Source organism: Gallus gallus, chromosome 4 (genome assembly GCF_016699485.2).
Source record: "Gallus gallus isolate bGalGal1 chromosome 4, bGalGal1.mat.broiler.GRCg7b, whole genome shotgun sequence".
Classification (NCBI taxonomy): Eukaryota; Metazoa; Chordata; class Aves; order Galliformes; family Phasianidae; genus Gallus; species Gallus gallus.
This window is the reverse complement of record NC_052535.1, coordinates 57,342,444-57,367,875: the sequence shown is the minus strand read 5'-3', so window position 1 is coordinate 57,367,875 and position 25,432 is coordinate 57,342,444. Positions and strand designations below refer to the sequence as shown.

At 39.1% G+C, this 25,432-nt stretch overlaps 1 protein-coding gene across 1 annotated transcript in view; it reads left to right on the top strand.

Moving 5' to 3' along the window:
- Nucleotides 1–25,135, top strand: part of ENPEP (glutamyl aminopeptidase) — a 34,369-nt gene extending 9,234 nt beyond the window's left edge. Inside the window, exons 4-20 of the mRNA XM_426327.7 lie at nucleotides 3,024–3,144; nucleotides 5,177–5,331; nucleotides 5,949–6,062; nucleotides 7,869–8,003; nucleotides 11,279–11,344; nucleotides 13,205–13,270; nucleotides 14,389–14,540; nucleotides 18,062–18,141; nucleotides 18,475–18,602; nucleotides 18,726–18,781; nucleotides 19,595–19,745; nucleotides 20,509–20,582; nucleotides 20,695–20,796; nucleotides 20,897–21,067; nucleotides 22,755–22,895; nucleotides 23,889–23,967; nucleotides 24,220–25,135. Coding sequence (XP_426327.4) covers nucleotides 3,024–3,144; nucleotides 5,177–5,331; nucleotides 5,949–6,062; nucleotides 7,869–8,003; nucleotides 11,279–11,344; nucleotides 13,205–13,270; nucleotides 14,389–14,540; nucleotides 18,062–18,141; nucleotides 18,475–18,602; nucleotides 18,726–18,781; nucleotides 19,595–19,745; nucleotides 20,509–20,582; nucleotides 20,695–20,796; nucleotides 20,897–21,067; nucleotides 22,755–22,895; nucleotides 23,889–23,967; nucleotides 24,220–24,369 — 1,941 coding nt within the window. The 3' untranslated portion in view covers nucleotides 24,370–25,135. The remainder of the gene's footprint in view (nucleotides 1–3,023; nucleotides 3,145–5,176; nucleotides 5,332–5,948; nucleotides 6,063–7,868; nucleotides 8,004–11,278; nucleotides 11,345–13,204; nucleotides 13,271–14,388; nucleotides 14,541–18,061; nucleotides 18,142–18,474; nucleotides 18,603–18,725; nucleotides 18,782–19,594; nucleotides 19,746–20,508; nucleotides 20,583–20,694; nucleotides 20,797–20,896; nucleotides 21,068–22,754; nucleotides 22,896–23,888; nucleotides 23,968–24,219) is intronic.
- Nucleotides 25,136–25,432: the final 297 nt, after the last annotated feature.

The window sequence follows — 25,432 nt, the reverse complement described above, 5'->3', positions numbered from 1 at the left end:
TTGCACCTCAACCTAACCTCCTTACTTAGCCTAAAACTTGTCTGGGATGCTCAGCCCTCTGTTGGTTATTTATAGGTATATTGTTTTTCCTCATAAGGGTGATGCTAGAGCTGTGTGCCCTGAATGCTTCCCCTCCTGTTGTTCTTCCGTGATGTATCTTCCTTCTCTGACCGTGAGGTCCTCTAGGATACGTAGTCCTTCTCTTTTGTCCATGATGTTATGATGTGGAATACCGATAGCAAAGTTACAAAACCATGACATCCCCTCAACAGTGTGACATGTGCTCCTGTGGTCCAGCTGGCAGCTCTTCCCTCTTCTGGAGGAAAAGATGCTAATGGATGTGGAAGCTAGAACGTAGCCCCAACCATGTCACTCCTCCCTTAGTAAGCAAGCTGCTTCTGAGTTTCTCTATCCAAAGAAGGATGGCAAATTCACGTTGTCCACTGATATGAAAATTTGCCTTGTATAAAGCATCAGAGTGCTGAGCCAGCTCTCAGTAAAGACTTCCTGGCATAGCACTGTGCTGGGGCCTCCATCCTCAGCACGTCTGCTACCATCATGCTGTAAACTCATTTTAATTCTTGACAACTGAACTGAAGCCAAATTATACTTAACCAAAGAAATGGAGTCTGCCTTGAGTTAGCGATGCAATATTCTTAGATGCCTGCTATTTGGTTTAGTTTACAAAATAAGAGAAAGTTTTAGGATGTTCAGCAGCATGGTTCTGTTAACAAGACGCTTTTTAGCTTGGCTGCTCCACTCGCTGTCAGGAAAAGGACTTTGATTCTTTGGCCTCAATAGATATCCTCTAGAGTTTAGCCATTTCAAAAACAAGAATTTGTGCAGCTATAGAATCATAGCATTATTTGGTTTGGAAAGGACCCTTGAGATCACCAAATCCAACCATCAACCTGACCTACCAAGTCCCATCACTAAACCATGCCCCTTACTGCCACGTCCATATGGTTCCTAAATACCTCCAAGGATGAGGCCTCCACATCTTCCCTGGGCAGCCCATCTCAACGCTTGACCACACTCTCCCTGAAGAAATTCTTCCTAGTGCCCAATCCAAACCACCCCAGTGCAACTTGAGACCATTTCCTCTTGAGACCATTTCCTTGTGTCCTATTCTTTGTCGCCTGAAAGAAAACTGAAGAGAACTTTTGTAGAACAGCGTTAAAAAAAAAAAGTGTTGAAAACATGAATGCTGAAGAAGGCAGAAAACTTTGCTTTCTAGATATAAAAATTCACTTACTAATTGTTCATCCATGCCACACTCCAGATTATGGAAGATTACAGATTTGCTTAGCTGAACAATGAGATATTGAGATCTGTTGATGTTTGGGAAGATCATTCCATAGTTTGCTATATAAATTGTTAGCAATAAATCATTCAGTGGAAAGTATCCACATGATCCATATATTTTTTGTCATAAGCAACAGCAATCACATGTAACTAACTCACAATACATTATTTAAAACCTTTGCCATTGGCCCTGAAAAATCATTACCCTTGCAAAGACCTTAACAGAATCCATGGTGGAAAACATGCCCACAGCTGGAAACAGCTCTCCTGATCTAATTATCTGTCAGGTACCAAATGTCTGCTTTGGAAAATCACAGAAGAGATTACAAGAAGAAGAGATTTGAAACTCAAAGTCAGCTCTAGTGAACACTGAAGGTTTTGGAACCCATTAATATGGATCAGCTAGTGAACTGAAGACTGCTAAATTGGGTAAAGAGCTTAGTGAAGTAGAAATTACAGATTGTAATTGCAAACTGACCCTGAGGGAAATCCCTTGGCTGGGATGGATTCCCGATTGAATTTCATAAGCTTTTTTTGGTTTCTTTTTTTTTTATTCCTTTCTTATTTCTGATCACTTTCCCATCCTCCTCTTTCACTGGAGGAAGTGTAATTTCATGGTACTGAAACCAATGTCTTGTCAGGCTCAAAAAAGGCTCCTAGCGTAGGGCAGCTCCTTTGCTCAGTTTGGATCCTAAATGCCTGGCTGTAAGACAGGACTAAGGAGTAAACAAGCCACACCAACACAGACAGAAAAATGTGGCCCATTCATAAGAGACACAGACCCTACAAAAACACAGATCAGTTATCTCAAAGCCAGAAAATTCACTCAATACCACAGACATTCAGGGACAGGGAAGAGGACAGCCTACAGTTCCCGCAAGAGCAGCGCAGATTATATACGTAGGAGTACTGGGACAAAGAGATTGAGAGGAAAAAAAAATAAAAAGGTTTTTCTTGGGTTCTGAAGGGAAACTTCATCTTTCCAATGTGGAGATAATGTCTCAAAAGGCCTTTTCACACTGTAGGACAACTCATCATGGTTATGGATACCGTAAGGACTCCTGGGCTCATGGTTTCCTATTATTTGACAGTAACAGTCAAAGCAGTCCCACACACCAAACCCAAGGATGGAAAAGCCAGCACTTGAGACACCATTTTTTGCCTTCATCAGAAAAAGCAAGTTCAGATTTGTAAAAGGAGTGTGGAAATGATCACGCATTGCACACAGAGCTAAAAGATGTGCCTTTTGAAAGGGATGAGATCTGTCCAAATTAATGAGCAAATCAGAACAAGAGGATTTCCTTAAGGATGTTTGTGCAGGTATCCTTCTAGAGAAAACAAGGCCTAGAAGAAGGAGAGGCTGGTAAGGCACCCAGGTCCTTATCCAAGCTTTGAAGTGCGGAGATGGCCATTGCCAGCTTCTGGAAAGGGGTCTTACCAGTTTTGCCGTTTAGGCATACTGTCGAAAGCATTCTCAGATAACACTGACTTTGTCTCTCATGTATGAGATTTGAAAAAATTGTATCATTTGACATTTAAAACAAAATAGCATTTAACCTTTTTTTGAATGTCAGGGAATAGAATTCACCATTCAGGACAGTCTCTTGGAGAAAAAATGCAGTGTTATAGGTGTGCATGTTAAATTATTTTTCAATACTTGCTACCTTCTGGTTCCTCTTAACTGAAAGCTACTCTAATTGTTTCTCTCTATTTTACAGCTGAGAGTTTACGCCCAGCCACAGCAATTACACACGGCAGAGTACGCAGCAAATATAACAAAAACTGTGTTTGACTTCTTTGAAAAGTACTTTAATTTGAGCTACTCTCTCCCAAAACTAGGTGATTATTAGTACTTACATTTTTCATTTTGTTAATTCACTGTCATTATGTTTCTCCTACTGTTCCCTGTGCTTTGGTGGAAAACAGAGCATGAAAGTGTTCGGTTGCTACCTGCTAATATTCTTTCAGGATGTAAAATCATACCCATGTAGTTCTTCAATGTCATGGTGAGAGAGTTGGTCTCAGTAAAAGGTCAGTTAGCAGCTCTCCCAAATGAACTGATCCTGGCACAGTTATTTTAGGGTGACTTGTGGAAAATCAGAGGAATCATTGGTGACATCAGCAGAGGAACACGATGAGCTAAAATGAAGCCAGATCAAGTTTGAGAAAAACATGCATCACTTTCATGAGAACTGGAAAAAAGTCAGCCATGAGATAAGTAAAATATAAACTGCCAGAGAGTATGTCATACTATTTACTAAGCTCATTGCAAAGTGGGTGTGTAATCACATCTTAGAAAAATGACTGTAGTCCAGCATATAATTCAAGGTTGCTACTGCTGGACTTATAAAAGACAGAGCAAAACAAGAGCAGGTAAAGTATCAGATGATGCCCATGATTACAAAATAAGCCAAAAAATAAAGTACCATTGGGCATCCTTGAACTTCGGCTGTCTCGACTGTGGATCTGTTTTATGCAGTTCAAAGTAATTAAGTCAGGAATGTAATCTGAGTTGTGAAAATGCATTGGAAACATCCCCTCCTAAGACCTCCAAAGAGATAATTCAATCAGATTCATACACTTAAGAGGCTAGGGGAAAAAAATAACTACAAATAAGCACATCTAACAGTCTAACTAACATTATTTCAGCAATAGATACTTACCTCCTTTCAAAATATTGGAGGAGTTCCCTGGAAATATCCATTTGCATTTCAACAAAAACTGAATTAGGAAAGCTTGTACAGTGTGCTGTCATTTCACACACTGGTCACTATTAACAGCTGGGACTATATCGCTCTCATGCTGCATATCCAAGCTTTCATTTCTATAAATGCCTGATGATTTTGCACATCAGCACGATTAGAGATCTGTCTGCATTCCAGGGCTGGAAACACCAGGTCAGCAGTATCAGAGGGTAGATGCTCTTGTAATTTTTATATTGCTTTTCTCAGAATATCTATTTGTTGGATCACAATTTTCGACTTACTGCATTGTTCCCTCAGCATTAGAAGTCATCTAGATCAAACCTGATGAATCAAATTTGTTCCTGCAGAATGTTTATCGAGTTATTTCCCTCTGAGTTATGGCTTCTGGAATTGCCATTCTCCTTGCAATGCTCATTTTGACACTCTGTGGAGCCCCTGTCAGACTATTGCCTTTGATTCCATAATCAAGTTGTTTAAATTAAAATTACTAATTTCTGTCTTCTATTAGGGTGCAGTGATGGCTGTTTGTTCTATTCAGTTTTAAATCCATCTGCACTTTTTCACTCACTTGAATAGAAAGGTTGTAGTAATTATTTGCAGAAGAAAATGCCAGTCCAATTTAATTCACAATTCTCATTTAAACCCGTATTGATTACTGACCATGAAGGAGTGACCCTCACAAATTGCCAGGAGTAGAAGCAGATGTTGTTCACTGCATGGGGGATTTACTTCAGTTAACATGTCAATAAATATTTTTAATACAACTAAGAGACAAACAGTGGCATGCCTCATTATGCTGCAGATAGTTTCAAGTGGTTTACAGCCTACAGCGCATTCCCAAATAATACTATTAATTTCTGGAGCCAAAATTAAGTAATGTATGATATGCATGCTCTCAGGAGGTGGCATAGCATCCTGTCTCAGGACAGATCCTCAGCTAGTGCAACTGATTGTAGCGCTGTTAATCCCAGCAGTGTTCAGACACTTGCTGTCAGCTTCTGTAGGCCAGTTCTGCGCTTCTTAAGCAAAGGTTATGGACTGCAGTCCACAGCAGTAAGCCAGAACCATACATGACAAGCAGAACAGGTTATGAAAAAGCAGAAAGAGGGCAATTCAGCTGGCTTAAAATATACGGTAGTAATCACGTTCTCTTTCTTTCCATACAGACAAAATTGCTATTCCAGATTTTGGAACAGGTGCTATGGAGAACTGGGGGCTGATCACATACAGAGAAACAAACTTACTTTATGATCCCAACGAGTCTGCCAGTTCCAACCAACAGAGAGTGGCAGCTGTGGTAGCCCATGAGCTCGTTCATCAGGTATGTTTTAGAACACAGTTCATTTTTAAAGTGTTTTAAATGCGTAGTAGCAATTTTTTAATTGTGAAAACTGCATTAATTAATTAATTGCATCTCAGGATACTGTGTGCGTGTTCACACTTTGATTGCAAATACCACATTAAAACCACTCCCTAATAGAACTTTGTTACCAGAACTACTATACTGCCTTTGAATTTCTCTCAGGAAATTAGATGCTTGTGTCCATACGGTGAGCCAGCTTATGAAAATCTGTCTGAAATGTCTGAAATGAACTAATTTGCATGTGCAGATGTCTCTTTTGGGCAAGCAAATAGGAACAACTATACACTCCGGAGGCTGTCTGAAAACATATCTGTACAAGCACAAATCATCAAATCAAAAGGAAGAAACTAAAAATATTTTCAGTGGCATATGAATCATTAGTGATCTCCCCAGTAATATGTAATCTTATAATAAAAAGTAAATTTTTAACATCAGACAAGGACTGAATTCCAATTTAAACCCCAGAATTAGGATAATTTTCATCTGGCAACAGCTGGAAATGTAAAAATGTGTAATACAGAAATGTACATTTACTACTCAGCTAAAACTACTTCTTTCAATGTTTATAATTACAGTGGTTTGGAAATATTGTGACGATGGACTGGTGGGATGACTTGTGGTTAAATGAAGGATTTGCCAGCTACTTTGAGTTCCTGGGAGTAAATACTGCAGAACCAGATTGGCAAATGGTAATAATTTCTGTCTTGTAGAAAGTTGGCAGGTGTGGCGGGAGCATTTTGGAAGAGCACATGTACTGCTATAATGCGATGGAAAGCACAGCGATGATAGCAGAGTAGCGAAGTCCTAGGCTACAGAAAGTGAGGATATGCTTAAATGCAGCAGACATGGACACAGAAACAAAGGAAAGCATCTGCTCACCTTTGGAAGGCCCCTGGTAGGCAGAGATCTCCAGCAGAACACCCTTCCCTCCACTGCCAACCCTTAAATGAGATCTGTGAAGGAGTGGATCCTGGCTCCAACCCTTCTGGTCACTCAGCTGCATTGCTTGTATCTGAACTCCCCTGGGTTGGCCCTGCTTTCCCACCAGGTACTCAGTCACTGGTTCAAGCCATGACTTAGCATTTCTACTACAGCATAAAAATTAGGCAACAATGATGAAGACTTAAAATATACTGATTAAAAAAAAAAAAAAAAAAAACAGCAATGTAGTACTGTGCAATGTAAAGAAAAAGTTGGATTAAACATTTCTACCTCCCCACATTATAGTCTGAAACTAATCAAAATAAACTTTGTAAAATTTTAGTTCACTGGGAACAGTTATCCCTTTTAACAAGTGAAGTATTTAGTTATTATTATTGCAGACGATACATAGGTGGATTCCGTGCAAAGCCTTAGAGGTGTTGTAAGGTTGTTCAAAGATCCAACACTGGAAGATGGAGAATGTCATTTATTTAAGTAGTTTGGCTGTAGTATCTCTTCTCAACTCAAAGTGCCTCTAATCTGCACAGTGTAAAGTTAGGCAGTGACAGTGAATGGCCTGTGGTGCTAACAGCAGCAAAAACAACTCCAGTTGCTTCCAGGGCTTCCATACAAAAAGAGTAGCATTAAATAATCATTATGCTGTGAGGAATGATAGCAGTGTGTGGGGAAAGTGAGGTTTCTGCCAAACAAATGTGATGGCATATAGCATTAATATTTCCCTCGTCATACAGGAGTAATGACATTCTAGATACTAGAAAATGTACAACACATACCCTGGAAGAAAGTTGGGCAGATGCTGCAGAGGTTGAGACCATCATCAAGTCTAGTGATGTCTGGAGCAGGCAGCACCTACCTGCTACTCCACAAATATCTCTTCTTATTGTGTTATATGAGGCTGAGGACAAAAATCACTCTTGCACCTCTTTTGGACTTTGAAGTAGGAGATCTGTTGTGCTGCTTCCCTAAGAAAAAAACAATTTTCATTGCTGAGCCTAGAATTTGAAAGCCTTTTTCATATGTAGATGTCATATTCATTTAAGACTGAGAACCGTCTCAGCATTTTCATCCTATTGAGCATTAGAAGAGAAAAACTAAATTGAAATTTAGTCTTGTACCAATATCGGTTAAGAAGTAAGGGGATTTAGCTTACAGGTTACTTTATCTTTTAAGAAATGATAATTACCAGTACAATGGAGAAGACCGCTTCCTTTCCCCCCAGCTCCATTTTCACAGGAGGAACCCCTAATGCTTTGAGATATTGTCACACTGCTCAAATCCAAAACGCAGACATTTTATGCCTATTGGGGGGGCTTTACGGTGGTATGATACACGAGGGAAATGGGATTTGTAAAAGGTGATTTATCATAGTTAAGGAAAAAACGTATCCCTGCCATCTCAGAGGTAAAATATGAATTTGCAAGTCCTCTTTAAAGGATGTGACAATTCATTCCATTTCCAAATGCCTCCCCCTAGAGAAGCTGCAGCTCAAGCTACTTATTTGGTGAAGTATACAGTCATGTTTTGTGCATCTTCTAACATCTTCTCTTTTTCAGCTTGAACAGGTTTTAATTGATGATGTGCTTCCTGTAATGAAGGATGACTCTTTGCTTTCTTCCCACCCAATTGTGGTTGATGTATCAACCCCAGCTGAAATCACCTCTGTGTTTGATGGGATATCCTACAGTAAGGTAAGACATCCTCCTGCAGTGACTTCAGCTGCAAAGGAAGTGGAGGCTTAGGAGAGAAGATAAAAGTCAGAGGAGTTCATAGCCACAGTTCCTAAGCCAGCAGGGGTTGTGTTTGCACAGAGCTTTTCTCTGGAATGTTCCCTGTTGTCAATGATGATTCAATCAAAAGTGACGGTGAGAGTAGCCACTGATACTAGCAATATCTACTACTAGTAATTATATTAAGCCAGTCACTAAGCAGCTCGCACTCCCATCACCTTATGTGTTGATGCAGCCCAGTTAAGTCAAGACACAATCTAACACAAGGGCAGATGTCCACATATCCTCTCTCTGTCTTCCCCAGGGCAACTCTGGAACACCATAACTTCTATTTTTAGGAAGCAAGGCAGGGAATCAAGCAGTGAAAATAGGAAAGTAATTTTTTGTCATATGTTGCTCAAAGGATCCCAGGCACCCTAAAAGTCTGAACAAATATGGGCTATCACCAGACTCTACGAGCACTGTCCCTAAACTGGGAGATGTTAAATTCACAGTTCATTGAGTGTTGTGGGGCTCAACCAGCCATCTCCCGTACCATGTTGCATATGATGCTGACAGACACGGCTGTATAGACAGCTTCATTATGATTGTCTGTGGTTTCTATCTGATGTTTTCACTGAACATGCAAAATCCACCATTGTTAAGTCCTACTTGTTCCTCTCCAAGTTCTCATTACCAACTAGAGAAAAAGTATGTATTTCATTGATTTTAGCTTACTCGTGTTTCAGCTAAAATCTATAGCCATAGGTATTACTTTTATTAGCTAGACTTGATCCATCCATTTCCATCAGTTTTCTGTTTTCAACTGTTAAATCCTCTATCCAACAATACAATCAGTATTTATTGCATCATAAATTCCTCACACTCAAATCATAAACCATACAAAAACCTGTGTTGTGTAACACTGACGTTCTTAAATCAAGCTAATGAAAGTCAAGAAAACATCCAGAGTTAAATCAAACACACCAAACCAAAATGTATTTTATTGCCTAAGTAAGAGGCACATTTTTGCACAGTCTGAAAAAAAAACAATGGAGAAAAAAATCATAGCTTTAACTCATCTCTTTGTCCCTAGATAATTGCTACATGATTTTCTTTTTTTTTTTTTAAGCAAAATACTTGAGGACTCGTGCATTGTTTGGGAACAGTCTGCTTGGGATATAATTTGGCTTGGGATATAATTTGGCTTGAATGAGAAAGTCTTCACGTAGATTTAGCTCAAATTGCTGTTGGTATTTATATATAAATGCATGACAAAATTAACTTGTTTCTTTTTGGTCTTATTTTGGCTTCTATTTAGTATTTTTCTTAGAAAAACAATCTCCTCATGATAATCCACCAATAAACAAATAAAGCATATTTTGGAATGTTCTCTGTTAGTTTTACCAGAGCAATTACAAGTCTTATACGATCCTAAAAGTCTAATGAAATGCCTCAGGGTCTGTGGAGCCATTGCAGTGTGTTCTGTAAATGAACCTAGCTGCTGCATGATCAGGACAGCGTTATGCACTAGGAAAACCTTACTAGAACAGAGCTGAGTGAATGCAGAATTAATATAAATAATTGCATTCCAGTTTAATCATGACTCAATGCAGCAGATTGTGTTGAAATGATGATTATTTTAAATCTTTGTAATTCAAGCATTGATTACCTTTCTAGAAAACAGATATTTAAGAGTTCTGCTGGAAATTTTCTCTTGGGAGCCCCACAGTTTTGGAACCTCCCAAGCAGAGAAGCTTAGGATTAAAAGTTCCACATTTCTACTATATGCAGTCCAATCATACATTCGGCAATTGCTCCAACTCTGTCAAAGGAGTAGAGACATCACCAGATGCCAGCTATTCAAGTTAAGGTTGTTCTCTTGAATCTTCCCAAATATTTGAAATATAGAGAAGTTCAGAAAACACTGGGGTTCCTATAACTAGTAATTTTGCTAGCATGGGTTTTTCCTCAAATGCACTCTGTTATTAACTTTAAAGGATGGACATGAAAAATGACTGAAAAGCAACTGCATTAAGATACAGCAACTAACTACACATTGCAGTTTAAAGGAAAATAAAAGTCCACTGGCCCCAAATGCTTGCATTAGTGCATTATTCTCCTCTGATTTTTAATATAAATGAGAGGGGATGGTCTATGAGAGGTTATATCACATAAGAAGTGGCTGATAGATAAAGGTGAGTTACCCTACTGCATACACATAGCCTTACATTCACTGTTAATCACCAGTAGCCTTATGATAGAACAGGCATCCATTAGTGGCTGTTTCATTCAACCATTTACTGAACATACTTTGTGTCAAATAGATTAAGTTACTATACCAGAAAAAGTGTCATCTACTAACCACCTTGACTTCACAACAATAGCTGGAAAGCGTTCTGAGGCATACCTCTTCAGTTACTCTCCTGAGACAAGAGCAGCCAAGTTTTTATTCTCAGACACATAAATAAAGGAGACAGGATTTACCAAGAACTCATATATAACATTTACGTTTTCATGGGACAACTGGATTTTTAAACCATTCATAGTTTTAGGCTTTCAGCTGCCCTTTGATTTAGTTGGGAAAATGAAAACACACTAATCCCCAAATCACATTTTGCATTTTAGATTTGTGTTGCATTGCTTTTCACTTTCCTCATTTTTTGCCTATATTGTTCTTTGACCCTCACTGTTCTCTGCTTCTTTCATCTGTATTTCCTTTGTTTCTTTCTTCAAGGTCCTAGTTATTTCTGTGACACCAAAGCCAGTCACTTCTCTGATCCCGGTTCTACTCTGCTTCAGAAACTAAAGCTCTTACATCAGTGATCAGCAAAACACAGTCTGAATATGGAGCTGACACCCCCAGTATGTGATGGCCCCAGACTTGCATTGTGTTAGTTCCCTACATCCTGGCCATTCAGTAAAACTCAATTCCTTACTCATGCTGCTGGGCTGGATGGGACTGGCTCCTATTTGAAGTGCAACAGGGAGCCCCACTTGTATGAACTGGCAGAGTGGTGGGATAGTCACCCCCAACAGCAGGCATCTGATCAGTACTAAAGACCAACTCTCACATGCAGAAACAGGTTTGTGCAGGCAGTGCTGCAAAGGAATGAGATAAAACATTTCCATTGTCAGATGGATAGTTTCTACTTTTGCTTTATAAAATATTCATTCCTATGTTGCTTTTCAGATGAATAGAAATACCATGTTAAAGCACTGTGAAATGACCTTCTTCCTTTTCCCTTTGCCTTCAGGGTGCATCGATTCTCAGGATGCTTCAAGACTGGATTACCCCAGAACTCTTCCAGAAAGGGTGTCAGGTATGAGTGTCACCAAAACATGCCAGGAGGGAAGCCCTTCATCATGGAGCAGTAGCAAAACCATTATTCAAAAAGTGAATATGAGAAATTCTGGTATTAGTAGGAAGAACATTCAGCTTATTTCTGTGCTGAGTGGACAGTGTCAAGGGAATGTTCCACTCTCCCACAAAATAGGAATGCAAACCGCAAGAAGATTTGGTAGTCTGCCAATGAGGACCAAAATCTATGACAGTTGATAGCAAAGAAACCTCTTAAACTGTGGGGTTGATCCTGCTGTCAGCTAGAATTCCCTCATTCAGCTGTAAAGCATGTCTGCAGCTTTATGCAACCAGCTGACCCCAGCCAGCTTCGCAGGGAAATTCTTACAGATGTAAGTTGCTCCATGCCCTTAGACCTGATGCTGGAGCACCAGCCTGAGGGAGCAGTGGTAACCGGGAGTAGAAAAGGGAGATGTCATCTAGTTCATTGTTTTCTCTCTTGGAGGAAAAAAAAATGGTGCTACTAAACTACAGAAGTGGAAAATAGCATAGAAGAGACCATCCAGAAATAAGGTTATCTGCTTTTTCCTTTGAATCAACCTCTGATGTCTCTGGAATGTTACAATGCACATTTACCAAATACACTCTTAGTTACTCTCCTTCTGGAAAGCACATTTATGGGCAGCTACAGGAAAGTTGTATTTTCCTTGTTTTTTCATTTATATATTCAGTCAGGACAGTCCTACAATATAGGAAAACCACCTCGTCCACAAAAGATAAATGCTTCTTCTTTACTCAGAGCTTTCAAAACAAAAATAGGTAGCTGTAGCTAACAATGAGACAAACAGCACCATCTACTGACTAAACCTCACCAGATCCTGTTAGCAAGGTAGGAAAGCGCACATTAAACTGACAGAAAAGGCGCAGGACAGGAACAGTGTTTAAAGCTGGCAGATACACCATTATTTCTTATAATGCTACTTTTTTCTATTCCATTTTGATCACATCTCAGAGGTGACCAGAATTCTCTGCTTCCACAGCTAGTGAAATCTCCTGAAATAACTTCCCCATTATTAACAACCTCTTTCATTAAACAGAAAATTGCAGCAGAGCATGCTGCTGTCCATTCAAATAAAATACAAAGAACACACAAACGTGCTGACTTTCAGCATTACGGGATACGTACAAAGGAAGTTTATCGCATGAATATGGATCCATTTAATCATGCGGTAATACAAGATGGATGTATCAGGGAGCTTTATGCTCAGACAGAAACATATTTACAATGAGCAACTTTATCTTCCCTAATGTTATTTTTGACTTTGCTGACTTTCTCCTTGAGATGGGTATACTTAACACAATTGTTCATAAGAGGTGAAGTTCTCGTCTGGAAAATATATGTAGATATATGCGTAGGAGTGTGTATATAGATAAATCAATCATAATGCATTATGACTGATTTGAAGTATTTCAATACTTTCCCACCTACCACATTATCACTAGAAAATGCTTCTTTTTATTTAACAGACCTTTTCAGTATTTCTGAGGATCTTCTCCATATTTTCACCTTAGGCAAAGCTCGAAGCACTGCTTAAAGTAACTGTTTGCCTCCTGTACTCGTGAACTTAAGGCAACAGATCTCCTTTTTTAGAACAGCTTAAAACATTCCAGGGGTATTGTCCAGGAACTCTGTTGCAGTGAATGCTGCCTGTAAAGACGGAGAAATGGACCAGTGTACAAATAGCTCAAGGTCCCCCCAGGTTCAATAAAATGTCACCCACAGATATTCCATGCAACCGATCCTATTTGAATACATGTACTGTTTTCATAGGCAACAAAGAAAAAACTGGTAGTATTTTTACAGTCTTCTACTCCTCTCTAGGCATATTTGAAGAATCACTATTTCCAGAATGCCAAGACACAACATTTTTGGGAAGCCCTGGAAATGGTACGTATCCAAACTCTCACTTATACAAGTTTCACGTCTCACTCTACTGATTTCAATTTTCTAAACATTTTATATTTTATAGCTCTTCTATCAATGAGAGACCATAAGCTAGGCAGCCTCCCAGCATATTACAACATAACGTACTTCTAGGAACTTTATATTATTTCTTCATTTTTGGCACAAGTATGTGGGGAGTGGGGTAAGAAAAAAGAAAGGAGGCCTTGTTAACAAACAGCCTGCTTCTGAAACATCCCTCCTGCACTACAAACTCATTTGATGGGTGAAAACACTCCTCATTCACCACATACTTACATGCCACATCCTCAGTCATCTCTAACCAGATTCATGTGTTTGAAAGCTCTCAATATTATAAATCACCAACTAATTTTGGTGCTTGTCTCCATCTCTATTTTCCACTTCTCAGCAGGCTTGTTCTTTGCCACACCACTTTCTGATCTTTCCCTTTCTTTATGGCTGACCTGTTTCTTCCTATCTCATCATCCTCTAGAAGCCTACCTACATATGACCAGATTCTTCCCTAATGCTATTTCCTTTCCTTCCCTTCCCTCAGAGTGGATGCCCATCCAACCCAAGTTGCCCTCTTGTGTTCCCTTCCTAGTTCTCTTTTTCTCCTTGATCTCATGTTTCTTCCTACTCAACTACGTGCTGTCTCTGGTTCTCTGCATCTTCATATCACTAACTTTATCTGAAAAAAGATGCAAAGCATAACCCTTCCTTTACACTCAGCAGTCTGAGGAGGCAGAAGCAATTTTCTCCAGCTTCAGCCTTTAGAACAGAAGTTCCTGGTCCATAGAACAGACCAATTTTACATTAGTTTATCTGCTGGTGATAACTTCATGTCCTGTTCTATTACTTTCTTAAAAAGAGAGAGAGAGAGAGAGAGAGTGCTTGCAGCTTGCAAGGGGACTTCCCTCAAAGAGCCCTCAGTATTTCTTGCCCATGTTACCAGCCAGTATCCTTCCCACATCTCATTTCCTCTGAGTTCAGGTTTCAAGATAATTCTTTCTATTAGAGATTGCTTTTTGTTGTTGTTATTTTTCTTTTTCTCCTTGGCTTGAGTTTGCTTTTGCCATGCAACCTTCTCCCATCATTCACAGGCAAGTAATAAACCTGTGAGAGAAGTCATGGATACATGGACAAGGCAGATGGGCTACCCTGTTTTGGAGATGGGAAGTAATTCAGTACTCACACAGAAACGTTTTCTCTTGGATCCCAATGCAGATGCTTCTGATCCTCCTTCAGATCTCGGGTAAGACCCTACTGTAAATATCTGTCCAAAACAGGTAGAAATCCTATACAGATACCCTCTCTTACTGACATACAAATAGGCAGCATTATGCTTCTTCTTGGTAAACTTACTCTCAGTGCTTGTTGTTTTTTATATGCACGAATTTATATGCAAATATTACAAGTTTAGGACAGCTTCAGCCCTTTGTCTCAGGGCTTCATCATCAATCACCGCAGAATGAAATTGGACAGGGTCTCTCGAAAGATCTTATTTCCATACGCAGACAACTCAGATGATTGCAAGGCATCTGCTGAATAACTGCAAATTACAGTCCATCAGAATAAAGAAAACTGCTACAAAATTGCCTTTACCCAGAAATCAGATATCATGGTCCAGGTATTTTGTACTACACAAGCTTATTCTTTTTCCTACATGACATAGGATGTAAAACATAACACAATACAAGGTCTTCTCTACATCTCTTAAAAGCATGAATTACTGTGAAAGAGTTAGTCATTAATAAGTAATGCTGAGTCTTATCCAGAGCTGTTTTCTTGCTGTTTAGCTCAGGCTAGCATTGTTAAACTTAGCCATCTGAAAGAAACAAGGGTAGCCTTCTCAGGCTCTTATGTAGTCAGACAACCAGCTGCAGACATTTATTACCCTTTTCAAAACAGGTGGGATACTATAGGGAAGTGTACTTGTTATCAGATGATTAACTTATGGAGAGATTAATCCTGCTTGGAGATTGGAGGGTCAGCACTGAAAAGTGAATAACTGGCCTTGCATGTATTCTTAGTCCCAATTTTTACGCAACGCAACTTTGCCAGTAGTTAGTGAAAGGTATTGAAATTAACCTGTATTAGGAAGGTTTAATTCCTTCAGCTAGACTGATAGAACAAAATCAGCAAAAACTGCCTGTATGGACAGGAATTAAGTCTGTCCAAATACATCTTCTCACCAATTGCTGCTAGCTATTTTTACACAAAGAGCAGGAACAAGGAGAAAATGAAGAAATAGCTGTGTTTTTTGTTAAAAAGAAACTACTTGAGCAATGGAAGTTCCCCAGTATTGGCAGCTTTTGACAGACATCAAAAGAGTTAGGATGAGATCATTACCCACGTATCAGTGATGTTGTTCTTCTCCCAACATAAGAAAAAAAAATGCAGTTTTTGGAAGCAACTCTAGCTGCAAACTCCAGCCTTGTTCTGTATGAAGACTGGTGTTACAGATTATGTAGGCAAACAATACTTCTTGGTGTTAAAATCTTGACTTATTGCACTAAGATCTGAGATAGTAGACTCAGGAATCCTTCTTTTGCCTGACTTCAAGAGTGCCTTGCCCTTTGTCATTTCTTGAGTAGAAAGCCCAGCATGGTTCCTGCCTTAACCTGTCAGGAAGCTGAGCTTTGTACTGTACCTGCCATTCCTAAAGTGAAGATGGAATATGGTTTTGACTGTGTAACGTTTATAAATGGCTTCAAAACAAACCGCAATAATATATATCATAATGTTGATATTATCTATCCTGGGACCGACAATCTCTTGCCAAAAAGCTGATCTACTGAAAGTCAGTACCTCCCACTTCCAGCCTCACAGATCAGGATGAAGATGAGGAAGGTCCTGAGAGACTCTACCCCAAAATGGGACAGGCCCGCTTAATGTCTGGATGTAGGGTTTTGATTTAAGCAGTGAAAATTCTTAAGTCTTGCATATGTTTTCTCCTTTGAAAATTTCAGGTGTGGTATACTGATCTGCCTGCTTGTTTCAAGCTTGTTTGGCTTGAAAGAGTCCTCCCATGAATGCTGACACTCAAAAAAAAAAAAAAAAAAAGTTTGAAACCTTGTGCTCTTAAAATATGGCTACTGGGCAAAGGTGTAGCTGCAGCATAGCACATCAGGAATGTGACCTCAACATGTACAGTTGGGAGAACACAGCTATTCTATCTGACGCTCGGAAAAACCATTCCTGTGTGCAATCCCAAGACCATGTAATGAAAACTAAATAAAATCCTTACCCCCACCCCTATTAAATGCATTTCCAAGCCATTTTAAAAAAATAATCTTTTATGTGCTTTCTCTTGAGGAAACACAATTCTGAGGCTTCTGGCCAAACAATAAACTCTCTAAATTCTATGGCAATAAGCTCCATAAGAGGACTCATAAAAAGTCACTGAGTATACATCCCTTTAAATATATATATTTTTAGAAGATACAAAACAATAGCTGATGTTTCTTCCTGGAGACAACAGGACGTACGATTACCTTCATCTTGGTATTTCCTGAAAATTAATGACTGATCATTTAATACACAGTTGTAAACAAGTTTTCCTATAGCACCTGTCACCAAGGTGTTTATACAGAAGAAAAATCTCCCTCGGTTGGATTGTAATATGCTAACATGGAACAGCAGATGACTACCCAAAGGGCTTAATAATTTTAGCAGCACTATGTAGGTGATTGTACAAGTATGCTCACAGTGTGCTCTGCCATCCTGTTCCCCTGACTGCCCCTTCACAGCCTTGGTCAGGCTATGCTGTGGCTCTCTAGTGTCTAACCTTCAGACTGTTCTCAATACATTTGGACATGGGGCACAGCCCAGACTAAGAAGCCTGCATCTACCCACTGCGGCTACTCGTGGATGCGAGGAGTGAGAAATAAGGTCACATTTGGTATTTCAGTTTTCTCATCTGTAAAACAGGTTTAATAACACTTAACCACTTGTTAATAACACTTAGCCACTTGTTTCAAGTGAGCATTCTGAAGATTAACTGGTGTCTTCACAGAGCCCTGGACATATTAACATTGACATGAATCATCCACGTACAATCATCTTTTACTAAATTAATTGCTGTACTCCTTGTTAGATTATTATCTGACATGACATGAAGATGTTACTTAAAGGAGCTGCACATTCCAGTGTTATGGTAATAAGCTACACGGCATAGCACACCAGAAATTCATCTGCACAGTCTCTGATTATGGGCAATTACCCTCTCCAGCATAGTCACCAAGAGGGGGAGGCTGTATTCAGAAGGATTCTCTGTAGGCACACAGTCAACAAAGTACTGCAGTAACTTAGACTAGCACATCAACATTGGATTCTGGACAAAACCTTACTCTACTCCCTTTCTCAGTCTACCAGATGCATTTTGAGAACTTTCTATAAATACGAAGTATAAGGGAAGCTATTTTTATTCTCCATCTCTAGAACATGAACACACTCAGACATTTCACGCTTTTATTTTGCTTTTCAGGGAATATAACTGCCCCAATCATACCACAGCAATGTCTGACATTTTGTTCTCTGAATAGAGTATCACAGTACAGAAATGTCTTTATAACATAGACAATAGCTATTGGTAAAAAGCTAGGGAGGGCGTGTTATGAGGGATACTTGGTAGATGAATACGTGCACAAACACACAGTTGCTTCATAAAACATGATGTACACGTTTAGCCCAATAAAAACATATGCTGGAGTTTTATTTTTAGCATTTGATTTCAAATATAATTTGATTCTCTTTCCCTTTAAATAATTTCAGTTACAAATGGAATATACCAGTGAAATGGGGACTGGGGAATTCAACAAATTACACGTTCTACAACACCTCTGATTCTGCAGGTAAACTTCCTTGACTCTTTTATGAGTAATAAATAGATAAAGATTTCCAGTATCATTTTTCAGTCTAATCACAGAGGTCTTCATTTTAAATTTAACAAACCAGCTGCCCCAGTGTAACTCACCATTTTAACACAAGTGCTGGTATCCAGTCCATAATGCCCACACTAACTCGTCTTTACTCAAAGCCATTAAAAAAAAAAATAACTAAGTTGAGGCTTGGATCTTGTTTTGATACTCATTAAAACTAAATATTAATTCTGGAATCAATGCATCTCCAATGAGTTCTGTGTTACTTAAGATGAGCTGACTAATCACTGTTTGTTTGTTTTTCAGGAATTACAATAACATCCTCTGCTAATTCCTTTCTGAATATTAATCCAGACCACATTGGATTCTATCGTGTGAATTATGATAGTCAAAATTGGAACACATTAAGCACTCTTTTGGTCAACAACCACGAAGTGAGTGTCACAATATTAACCTGTCTGGTTGGTCTCTAACAGAGGTTTATAAAGACAGGTTGTTTTTTTTTTTCTGCAAATGATCCATGTATTCTTGATGACTCTCATTCTCTTTTTGTACAGAATTTTTCAGCTGCTGACCGTGCAGGGATTTTGGATGATGCCTTTTCCTTAGCAAGGTAAACTAATTCCCTGCAGAGTTCAAGAGAAGTTTTTCACTTTCCATTTTCTATTAACTAGAAATGACTCGAGTGCCCAAAAGAAAATTTCTGAATGTCTTAACTATTTTTTACCTTATGTTGCCCTTTTGAAGGAGCAAATAAGAGTATGCATTGGTAACTTGCAGTTTCAACATAGTCAAGAGAAATGCTCCCTCACTACACAGTGGAGAAAGAAAGATGCCTTTAATTGCAGAGGTTTCAGAAAGGGGTACTTTTATCACGTAGGAAACAATGATAGAAGTACTTCAGAAGAAGCTATGCATCCAGAAAATCAGAGGCATGCTGACAACACACAGCATGGCATTAGGAACTTATCACCACCTCAGCTATCTTCCTTAGAAACATGCTTGGAAACTCCTAGCTTTTGTACTCAGCCTCTCTGATGCAGATAAACTTTGGGTGAGCTCTGTTAGCAACCTCTAAGTCTGAAGCTCCTCAGCTTCAGGATGTCTACAGAACTAGTGATTTCTTTTGTATGACTGGAGTTAACGTAGTCAGTTAAGGGCTACTCACTTCTGGGAGCTCTGAGCTCCTTCATAATATGGGCAACTTCCTCATTACAGCAAAAGATCCTGCAATTAGGCATTGACCAACAGGAATTCTCAGTGGTGTCTTTGGAAAACACCTCCCAGATTCCATTCCAGACAATCTTCCCCCTCCTAAAATTTATTATTTCAGACCTTCTAAAGTGAGTAGTGCTCTAGCATCTTAAAAGAAGCAAGTTCTCCAAATCCATCAAAATAACAGAAATTCTGTTTTCTCCGTTCTCAGAGCTGGACTTGTGAATTACTCTGTCCCCCTGGAGCTCACAAAATACCTAATAAATGAAACAGATTATTTACCTTGGCACAGAGTTATATCAGCTGTGACTTACATCGCAGACATGCTTGAAGACGATACAAATCTCTATCTCCGGTTTCAGGTGATGAAACAAAAATATATTCCTGCATGGGGTCAATGGATCTGACAGTTGAGAATCTGTAATGGCAATAATATTGAAGTTCAATTGATTTTCAGTGTTGCTGAGCTATCAGTAATTAGTTTTTGTTACTGTACTCTTAAACAAATGCTGAGAACTTCTTAGCACTGATTTCTGCATTACCTGAACTGACAACTAAGCTCTATGCATTTGGAGGAAATAAATTATGCCTGCTTATTCTTATAATCAATCACCATAAGTCACAGTACAGAGATTTGTTTGTCAAGGCTGTCCTGCTTATAACAAATAAGTACATACAGGGCGGCAAGAGCTCTGACACCTGTCCTCAGCACGAAGGATGACTATCTCAACATAGCAGTCAGAAGGTTTGACAGCTGACCTGAAACTGAACATGATTTAATGGTCACTAAAATAACTGTGTCCTCAAGTCAAGATTACCTTTGGGAAAAAGTTATGGCAGTGTGCCCATGCTATGCCCTGGCTTTCACTTTGGGGCAAAGACAAAGCTGGAGAGCAGCAGGCTGACTTCTGTTCTACCTGCATATCAGTGTTGCAAGAAAGAATGCATGAACATGTTCAGATTTGATGTCATGGTGATCTGGAAAGATCATGTGTGTGTGTGTTTGTATCCCTTTCCATTTAAGATATGGTGGTTCTTGGAAAATGAAAGGGAATAAATTAAAAATATAAATGTACTGCCATTTAATGAAACCTATACAAATAACCATCTCTTTTTCTACCTCAGGAATATTTTCGCTATCTGGTAAAACCCATTGTGAATAAACTGAGCTGGAGTGATTCTGGAAGCCATTTGGACAGGTTGAAAAATCTTTTCAGTTTTCTTTAGCATATTATTGATAAAGAAGGAGTTACACAAGGAGTGCTAAGCAGAAGGGAAATAATTCTATCTCTCTTCCCCTCCTTTTTAAAGGCTTCTTCGTGCATCTGTTCTAGACTTCGCATGCAGTATGAATGATGTAGAATCTCTTAGCAATGCTTCTCAACAATTTGAGCAATGGCTACAAGGGCAAACGTGAGTTCTCATGGGTCCTGGCAAAGGACTTGGTCACAGATCTCCAGCAGGAAATGTGGGAAGAATATTAAAATACTTTTTTTTGTTGTTGTTATTCTAGCATTGCTGTAAATCTCAGGCTCCTGGTATACCGCTATGGGATGCAGAATTCAGGCAATGAGTCATCATGGAATTACATGTTCAAGACATACCAGGAAACTTCATTAGCACAAGAAAAAGAAAAACTTCTGTATGGCCTGGCATCAGTGAATAACATCACCCTTCTGGACAGGTGATTTCAATGCACAAAGATTATTCTTACCCTAGAGCTGCAACTATTCACTGTACTCTTTCAGTTCGCCTCTTTCCTGTGCAGTCATTTTTGTCAGATTACAGCATGCAGAACGCAACACATTCTCAAGAACAGTTATTTAACACCCACCTCTGAGAGTGCATTATAGGAGAAAAAAGCCTTGCTACTTTAGTGGACAGATATTGAACACATGGTAGTTTCTGCAAATGATCAACAGCCCTCAGCTTTTCCAACAGTGCCTTTACCCTGCGTAATTTTAGCTGCCTAATAGTGAGGCATCAGGAGAAGATTCTTCTTCTACATTTCCTCTATAATCAGGAAAGAAAGACATGACTTCCAGAGCACTGTTCATCCCAGACCAGGAATGGGACCCCACCAATGGGAGAAACTGCATTCAGAAGTGGGGAATCTGGATACTGTACTGGTCTGTGCAGCTGTCAGATCAGGCGAGCATCTCCCCAGGCTGCCACTCTGCTGGGATGCACCAACTCCCTTAAGTGTATCTCATACTTTGGCATGTAGTTGTACCATAGAGCAGAGCTGCTGGCAAATGTCCCCACTGGAGCCATTTACCAGTTTGTTGGAACCCTGTTTAAATATCACGGAATGGAGCAGTCTGCTTGAAAGAGCAGTTCAGACAAGATGGAATAAGGAAATATAGGAGATACAGGAAGAGTAAATATAAAAGATAATTAGAATAGTGGATGGATGGAACTCTATTCATAATTCTTGTAGCGACAACAGCCATAACCTAAAGGCATTTGATAACTAATCACTGTCATGATGAGGACATAAATTAATAATCTAGATCAACCAAAATTTGCAGAAAATAAAGAACTGCTCCTAAATTAGGAAGAATGTGTCTATTAATTTACTATTAAAACAATAAAGGGTGGAAACGGAGGAAAGAGGTTGATAAAATTGTTCTTGTCACTAGCATATAGGAAAGAAACAAAGAGCCTTAATCCCAGCATGACAGCCAAAGGGTAGTCTTCTACAGCTAAGATCATGGTCCTCATCACCCTGCACGTGTGCATGATAAGGGTCCACTCCTCTGTCAGCCAAAATCATTCGTGCTGTAAGTGGGAGAATAACTGCAGCACATACAGACATGCTGTGCCCAAATTAATTCGTGTGAATAAGGATTTCAGCAACAAAGCAACAGCCCAGATTTCAGCATGAGCACATGTCCTCATGGTCCCTGTAAGATCTTTATAGCCTGGACCGCTAATTTTTGATGTTTGGATGGGCTGCTGACTGCTCCAACTTTGTTTTCACTACGTGATTAAAATACTGAAATACTACTAGTTTTTAGGTATTTCGAAGAAACTTAAGATGCATAACCTCTGCTTCTTTTCTAAAGAGATGTCTACTTGTTCAGGTTTCTTTCAGTACATTATTATCTCTTGATACAGTTTTCAACAGATAGATAGTTGCATTTTAGATTGGCGTAGTTCACCTCTAAGATGCTCTAGACAAAAAATAGTATCACTACTTGGAAACAAGCTGTAGAATGAGGAGGCAAAAACTTGGGAGATATAGATACTAACATTGCATTATCTCTCATCCTCATCAGCTAAGCCTCCATTGAAAGTGTTAACTTACTAGTTGACTTCCCTGGACGTTCATGAAAGGTTTGCACTGATTCTTACGGGATTTCTCTTAGGTATCTGAAATACATATACAACTCCAGCCTCATCAAAAGCCAAGATGTGTTCACAGTCGTGAGATACATTTCCTATAACACCTATGGAAAAACAATGGCCTGGGACTGGATTCGTCTTAACTGGGAATACTTAGTTGACAGGTATGCTAAGGAACTCATTTGGAATTTTGGATCTACATCCACCTGTGTATCTTCTCATATGCCAGGTCCTTCTATATTTTCACTATACAGCTATAATCACTGCCTTCTATTGTTTTTGTTTGTTTGTTTGATTGATTGATTGATTGTTTTCTGGAAAGGCAAAGTTTGTGATTGTTCTTTAATTTCCATAAAAGCAAGCAGTTCTAATAGTCAGCTTCCTTGTGTTACGGAAACCAAAAGCATATTCAACACAATCATAGCCACCTGCTATGAAAAAATATTTTGCTGCTAACTTAAAAACCATTCTTTCCCTAAATGACCAAAGGTGATTAAAAAAGTATAATGAGTTCTATCAATGTGTAGAAATCTTGTAATTGGATGGAAATACTCTGCAATTGTCATGTCTCCACTCTGATGTAGAGTTTTCTTTTTATAGATTTCATAACAATAAGATGGTGCACAGAGAGGTAATATTAGAATTCCTTCTGGTGGTGATAGCAAGCAGCACAGGTAAAGATGAGCAGCTGAATTAAGAGTGCACCGTTCAGTTTTGCTCTCCTTCTTTCCCCTTTTAAACAGTGTGTGAAGGCACAGAAGCCGAACAAACCTGCCAGTCTAGAGCTGTGAACCAGACTACATTTCTGTTGCTCAGCAATTTGGTTCCAAAACAGTAGGAAGTCCTGGGAGGAAAAAAAGTCTTTAAACACACTATTTCCAATGTGAAATAATAAGATATTGGCTGTAAAATTAAAAAAAAAAAAAAAAAAAAAAAAAAAAAAACAGAAAAGATCATCCCATTAGTAGACATATTTTAGAACAGTATAGATATTCTGTAGGAGCACTATTTTTCAAGTATTTCCAAAAATACCAAAATCTGGGTGCATGTTCTGTTGTATTGCCTTTAGAAGTTAAAGCTTCAGATAACTGATTGTGCCCTTTATTTTGAACAGTTTTGCCTCAAATGTTGTTTGATTTTTTGTTTTGTTTTCCTAGATTCACTATCAATGATAGAACCCTTGGTCGCATAGTAACTATCAGCCAAAATTTCAACACTGACCTCCAGCTTTGGCAGGTAAGGTGCCAGCATTTCTCTTGGTTTTATGTCAGCGTATTTTGAAATCTACTGGTTGGAAAGCTAGGTGTTTTTTTATTCACCAAGTGTGTAGAGCAGCATGAATTACTGTAAAACTATTCCAGTACTACAAGCCAGAACTTTAACATTTCACTTAGCCAAAATTGTGCTTATCTGGTCCTCGTAAAAACCTACTTGCCCAACACTAGTGTTATTTTCTTCATGTCAGTTGTTTCTCTCTCTCTTTTCCAGATGGAAAATTTCTTTGAGAAATATCCTAATGCTGGGGCAGGACAATCGCCCAGGAGTCAGTCAATTGAGCAGGTGAAGAACAATATTCAGTGGCTGAAAGAAAACAAGGAGGAGATACGAGCTTGGCTAGAGGAATGGACAGGCCCTTGAAGTCTTTGTTAAAAACATCAGGCACTCACTCTGGGCATGCAGATCCTCAGATGTTTAGCAATGTGGATTTCTCAACTAGGCAACTTAGAGGACTAAGGTCTAATATTTTTTCTACAGACACTCAGGAGACCACTGCCAGAGCAATGTCTGTGTAGCTGCTGATCCTGGATCCTGCCAGTGCTTGTGCGCATGAATAGCTTTATATTTTGAGATATTAATTTCCCTGAAAAAATAGGGCAAATATTTCAGGTTATTCAAGGCAGAAATGATGGCACAACTGGGGTCCTTGCTGATCAAGCTGGTCTCAGATCTTCCATGAACCACTCTGAAAATCTACTTCTTGGTTCATACAGAAGTATACCTACTACATACACTCAGGGATTCCTTTCCAAGTGCACCTTGTGGGACCTTTGGGTATTAAGCAGCAATATTAGCTTTGTCTGAAAATCATCCCCTATATTTATATCCATAAAAAAAATTACATTTGGAATGTAGCTCTGTGTTCTTATACTACAGAAAGGCCAGTTAAGCTTCCTTCTCCACTGATTTTGGAAGTTTAACTACAGGTACACAAGTGATCAATATTATTGGCTTCTTTTTCAATGTTATTAGTTGAGATTCTGTAGCTTAGGGAAGCGGTTGTCTTGGTTATTTTTGTCTTATTTCCAAGTCTTGTCAAAGGAAGAACTTATGGCAGCCATTACTGCAAACAGGACAGATGGTACTTTGTCTCTTTTCTTAAGGAAAAATAAAATTTAAAAATCTACCTGGAATTTTGCCTTTTTTAATAATGGGAACAGCATGCAGAAAAGCAGCTATTTCATAGCCCAGCTATACGGTACGTACAGCTGTAGTGACTTTGAAGGGGGAAAAAAATATTATCGTCTCTGAAGAACTACGAAAATATGGCAAAAAGAGGTAGAAGGAGCAATTCAGTCCACTGCAGAAGCAGAGGAAGCAAATAAATGCCTCTCAGTACCCAGTCCCTCTGTCATTGCTAGACTGGAGAAGGCACTGGGGCATCTCTTCCTGCTTGCCCTGGGTTGTGTTCTGACACGGCACA